This window comes from Lithobates pipiens, unplaced genomic scaffold (assembly GCF_037356315.1).
Source record: "Lithobates pipiens isolate NorthernLeopardFrog02 unplaced genomic scaffold, aLitPip1_a1.2 Scaffold_27, whole genome shotgun sequence".
NCBI lineage: Eukaryota > Metazoa > Chordata > Amphibia > Anura > Ranidae > Lithobates > Lithobates pipiens.
In genome coordinates this window covers 123846368-123852367 of record NW_027507788.1, presented here as the reverse complement: position 1 = coordinate 123852367, position 6000 = coordinate 123846368, and the positions used below count along the sequence as shown (strand labels likewise).

At 42.6% G+C, this 6000-nt stretch overlaps 1 protein-coding gene across 1 annotated transcript in view; it reads left to right on the top strand.

Moving 5' to 3' along the window:
- The first annotated feature begins 4293 nt into the window (after window positions 1-4293).
- PRKCG (protein kinase C gamma) overlaps window positions 4294-6000 on the top strand; it is a 610652-nt gene continuing 608945 nt past the window's right edge. Inside the window, exon 1 of the mRNA XM_077457420.1 lies at window positions 4294-4725. Coding sequence (XP_077313546.1) covers window positions 4556-4725 — 170 coding nt within the window. The 5' untranslated portion in view covers window positions 4294-4555. The remainder of the gene's footprint in view (window positions 4726-6000) is intronic.

Here is a 6000-nt window from a genome sequence, read left to right as displayed (position 1 = left end):
GGGACAAAAAGGATATCAATTTTATTTGGGTAAAGCATCGTACGACTGCGCAATTGTCAGTTAAAGTAACGCAGTGCCGTATCGCAAAAAATGGCCTGGTCATCAAGGGGGTAAACCTTCTGGGGCTGAAGTGGTTAAAGCGGAGTTCCACCTAAAAGTGGAAGCTCCATTTATCAGCCTCTTCCTCCCCCTCTGGTGCCACATTTGGCACCTTTCTGGGGGGGAACGGGTACCTGTTTTTGACAGGTACCCTTCCCATCAGGGAGATCTCGCCATGGCGAGATCACTCGGACGTTCGGCCCCCTTCTCCTTCCCCCTTTGTCGTGCCATTCAGGAAGCGCAGCGTGTTTTGCACATGCACAGTAAAGAACCAGCTGTAAAGCTGAAAGGCCGGTTTCCCTTACTGCGAATCATGACGGCTGCACCCAAGAGCCAATGGAAACATTGACTGGTGTGCCGACATTGCTGGATTCCAGGACAGGTAAGTGTCCTAATATTAAAAGTCAGCAGCAACTGTATGTGTAGCTGCTGACTTTTTTTTGCTGGGGGGGGGGGGGGGGGGGGGGTTGGAACTCCTCTTTAAGTCACTAACAAATTAAAGTCGAGTTACAGCTAACATTTTCCTTTTGGAATAAAGGTTTCATATCATTGAATAAAGGCGGATCATTGTAAGCACCCCTGTCAGTGTTAAATGGTTTGTTTGGACCCTTAGGGGTTGATTTACTAAAGGCAAATAGACTGTGCACTTTGCAAAATGCAGTTTTTCTCTGCAAGTGCAGTTGCTTCAGAGCTTAGTAAATGAGGTAAAGCTTTAATTTGCAAAGATTACCCAATCACGTGCAAGTAAAATTTAAAACAATTCATTTTTTCTTGTACATGATTGGATGATGGAAGTCCGCAGAGCTTCTGCTCATTTACTAAGCTCTGGAGCAACTTCACTTTCTGAGAGCAACTCCACTTTTCAAAGAGCACAGTGTATTTTCATTTAGTAAATCAACCCCTCTAACTGCCATTTTCCCTGTACAGAAGTTTGTCTCAACTAGCTGCCACATTTGCTGGACAGAAACAAAAATATAGCAGCAAAAGTGAAGTTACAGACTGCTTTGTTAATGCCAGTGCATTATTAAAAAAGGCAGCTGGTTCTGGTATATAACAATCAGGTATTCATATTCAGTAGATCTCACAAAAGTGAGTACATCCCTCACATTTTTGTAAATATTTTAATCTTTTCATGTGACAACACTGAAGAAATGGCACTTTGCTACAATATAAAGTAGTGAGTGTACAGCTTGTATAACAGTGTAAATTTGCTGTCCCCTCAAAATAACTCAACACACAGCCATTAATATGTATATTGCTGGCAAAAAAGTGAGTACATCCCTAAGTGAAAAAGTCCAAATTGAGCCCAATTAGTGTCATGTGACTCGTTATTGTTACAAGAATTTAGGTGTGAATAGGGAGCAGGTGTGTTAAATTTGGTGTTATTGCTCTCACTCTCTCATCCTGGTCACTGGAAGTTCAACATGACACCTCATGGCAAAGAACTCTGAGGATTTGAAAAAAATAATTGTTGCTCTACATAAAGATGGCCTAGGCTATAAGAAGATTTCCAATACCTTGAAACTGAGCTGCAGCACGATGGCTAAGACCATACAGCGATTTAACAGGACAGGTTCCACTCAGAACAGGTCTCACCATGGTTAACCAAAGAAGTTGAGTGTTCAGCGTCATATCCAGAGGATGTCTTTGGGAAATAGATGTATGAGTGCTGCCCGCATTGCTGCAAAGGTTGAAGGGGTGGGGGGGTCAGCATGTCAGTGCTCAGACTATACGCCGCAAACTGCATCAAAATGGTCTGCATGGCTTTCGTCTTAGAAGATGATGCACAAAAAAGTCTGCAACCAGTGAGCTGAAGACAAGCAGACTAAGGACATGGATTACTGGAACCATGCCCTATGGTCTGATGAGACCAAGATAAACCTATTTGGTTCAGATGGTATCAAGCATGTGTGGCTGTAACCAGGTGAGTAGTACAAAGACAAGAGTGTGGGTGGTGGGAGTGTCATGGTCTGGGGTTACATGAGTGCTTGTCAGCACTGGGGAACTACTGTTCATTGAGGAAAACATGAATGCCAACATGTGCTGTGACATACTGAAGCAGAGCATGATCCCCTCCCTTCAGAGACTGGGCTGCAGGACAGTATTCCAACATGATAACGACCCCAAACACAGGACCACTGCCTTGCTAAAGAAGCTGAGGGTAAAGGTGATGGACTGGCCAAGCATGTCTTCAGACCTAAACTCTATTGAGGATCTGTGAGGCATCCTCAAACAGACAGTGGAGGAGCGCAAGGTCTTTAACATCCACCAGCTCTGTGATGTCATCATGGACTCCAGTGGCAACCTGTGAAGCTCTGGTGAACTCCATGTCCAAGAGGGTTAAGGCAGTGCTGGAAAATAATGGTGGCCTCACAAAATATTGACACTTTGGGCCCAATTTGGACATTTTCACAGGTGTACTCACTTTTGTTGCCAGCGGTTTAGACATTAATGGCTGTGTGTTGAGTTATTTTGAGGGGACAGCAAATTTACACTGTTATACTAGCTGTACACTCACTACCTTACATTGTAGCAAAGTGTCATTTATTCAGTGTTGTCACATTATTATTATTATTATTATTATTATTATATTAATATCATACACGACTTATATATAGCACCAACAATGTACGCAGTGCTTTACAATGTAGAGGGAGGACAGCACAATTACAGTACAGTTCAATACAGAAAGGCCCTTTCTCATAGAGCTTACATTCTAAATAGAGGGGGTGGTGGTACAAAAGGTAGTAGATGCGGGAGAATGATTTGATGGGTGTGGCTCTGGGACAGTTTTTAGGTGGGTGTGGGATAGGCTTCCTTGAATAAGTGAGTTTTCAGGGATCTCCTAAAGGTGGACAGGTTAGGGGCTGATCGGACATACCAGGGCAGGGAGTTCCAGAGGATGGGAGAGGCTCTGGAGAAGTCCTGAAGGTGAGCATAGGGGGAGGTAAAAAGGGAGCTAGAGAGCAGGAGGTCCTGGGAGGAGCAGATAGGACAATTTGGACGATATCTGCAGATGAGGTTGGTGATGTAGGTAGGGGCGATGTTGTGCATGGCCTTGTATGTTGTGGTTAGCATTTTGAATTTTATACGGTGGGGTAGGGGGAGCAAGTGAAGGGATTGGCAGAGGGGGCAGTAGTCATGGATTGGTTAGTTAGGTGTATTATGCTGCGTACGCATGACCGGACTTTTCTGCAGACTAGGTCCGACGGTCTTCCCGACTGACTTTTCAGCGGAATCTGACTGACTTTCCGAACTAACAGACAATCACACCAAAGTCCGACGGATTTGACCGTGATGACATACGACCAAACTAGAATAAGGAAGTTCATAGCCAGTAGCCAATAGCTGCCCTGGCATCGGTTTTCGTCCATCGGACTAGCATACAGACGAACAGATTTTTCGACTGGACTCGAGCCCCTTGGAAAGATTTGAAACATGTTCTAAATCTAAAGTCCATCTGTTTTTTCGACAGCAAAGGTCCGATGAAGCCCACACATTCGAATTTTCCGACAGATTCGTTCCGTCAGACCTTGGCTGTTGAAAAGTCCGGCCGTGTGTACACGCCATTAGTCTAGTAGCAGCATTCATAATGAAAAGATCTAAAAATAATTACAAAAAATGGGAGGGATGTACTCACTTTTGTGAGATACTATATGTCATTTTTGATCTTTTCTTTATTACCACTTTAACGTTGTCTTGTCTTTGGTTACTTCATTTCCTCCTTTGCTAAAATAGTGAAAGGTGGATTCTGCTGCTTAGAGGTAACACGTTCATTACTTCATTTTTTTACATTGGAAGCTACAGATCTCTTCTGGAAAAATCAGGGCGCGTTGCCAAGCATGCTATTTTTGGCACGCTAACTAGATATAAAAAATGTAATGCCTATAATACATGCGATCGATTCCAAATTCAGAAATGACCAGGATTCCTGTCATTCAAAAACAGATGGCACACTTTTGTTTCTGTAGTACGCAACACAATTAGGGTAAAACAGATTAAAGCAAAATTATCAATTAACTGAATTCTTCATCGCTCTGCATTTAACTATTACATAACCTTCCATTCCTTTTCATCATCTATTCCTTTAAAGGGAAAACTCCTCCTGTTCTGCTTTAATAGACACAGAAAAAGTCCCTCCTTTTGAAGGATATGTTCAAGAACTGCCCTTTTTTCTATTTCTCAGGCTCCTTAAGATAGCAGTCTCCAGTGTCTGTCTCTGCATACACACGTTATTCTAGTGTGTGCTGCCTGCCCTACAGTTAACGCAAGTAGCATCTGAGAGGGAGTCACAGCTAACTAGAGCCCTCTCCTCTGTCATTGCTCACTTTCACATCCATCTAAAGAGCTGCCTCTGGCTTTCTCTCTGCCAGGTATTCACGTTCTAGGCTCGCTTTCTCCATTTGTTGAATCTGGAAATCTCACGCAGGGTCATAGAATTAAAGAACTGGACAAGATGGCTCAGGTGTGCGCTGGCACCGACGTGGAGCAACCTTTTGTCAAGCCTCTCTTCTGTCGTAGAGGAGCTCTCAGGCAAAAACTAGTACACGAGGTCAAGAGTCACAAGTTCACGGCCAGATTCTTTAAGCAGCCGACCTTCTGCAGCCACTGCACGGATTTCATTTGGTAAGTCCCCTCTTCTGACAACTTTTAAAGCTGTGCGATTATTCACTAGCAGGGCATCGTGGTGCTTTGTGAAAACTGTTCTAGCTTTCAGTCTAAGGGGTTGATGGATAAAAAGTCTGCTGTAAGAAAAATTTCTTGTTGCCCGTGGCAACCAGTGAGCTTCCAACTCTTTTTGATGCAGTCCGGGGTCCAAGTGTGAAACAAGGCTTCTGGTTGGCATGAGCAGCAAAGAATGTTCTCATCAGTACAGTTTTCATGCATCAGACCCCAAGTAAAGGAATGAAAAGAGTAATAATGATCAATACATTTCTGTTTACCAAAGTTCCTTTAAATATGGATTCTTGTTGGCTGACATAGGTTACCACACTCTGTTGCTGAAGACCAGCGGTGGCATAGCGTTGTATGGATCAGAGCTGTATAATTTAGTTACTAATCTGAATTCCAGAAGCCTTCATGCTGTGTTTAAATCAATTGTATAGACAGATAAAGCTGAAGCGGACCACCGTGGACAGGAAGAATTGAGATGTGCAGTTAATAGTCTGCAAAGGAGCACAATGTAAGGAGCGTTGTCTCTCATGTATACATTTGGAGAACTTAGGATCAGTTCAAGGGAACATGTCATGAAGCTAAATTCCTGTCTAAGAAGCAGTTGATGGAAGCTGCCATCTTCTCCCAGGCTGCTTACTAGTCACTTCAATTGCAGTAATGCCCCACATGTGCTGTAATGCCCCATTGCTATCAAAGTACATTCTGAGCTAGATACTGGTAGCTTATTTTAAAGGCTGCTTACTGCTTACTTTGATGACAAGCTCTCTTGAAAGTAGTGGAATAGTTATTGAGTTCTGTAGAAAGCAACATGTTATGTCACTTGCACCAGCTACACCAGATTATCTGGTAGATAAAGGATCTCCTCCTTTATTGGAATCAATGATCCTTTCCTGCATAGATAGCAATACTTTTTTTTCTTTTTTTTTTTTTACCTATATATACACAGATTATTAGTCTTAATATAAATAGTCCAATCACAGATCACCTTTCATTGTTCTCACAGCACTGAACTAATAAAAGATGATATATCGCTATAGTTTGCTGTCTTTTATTAATCATCGTTGCTCCTTGTACTGCACGGTATGTAAGCTCAATAGACATATTTTTTTCAGGATTTTAAAAGATAAATTGTACAGCACATTTATACCATAATCCCACTGCTGGCATTCTCCGACAATGCAGTATAGCTGTCGCAAAGTAAAATAAACAAGAAGGGTATGCATTATA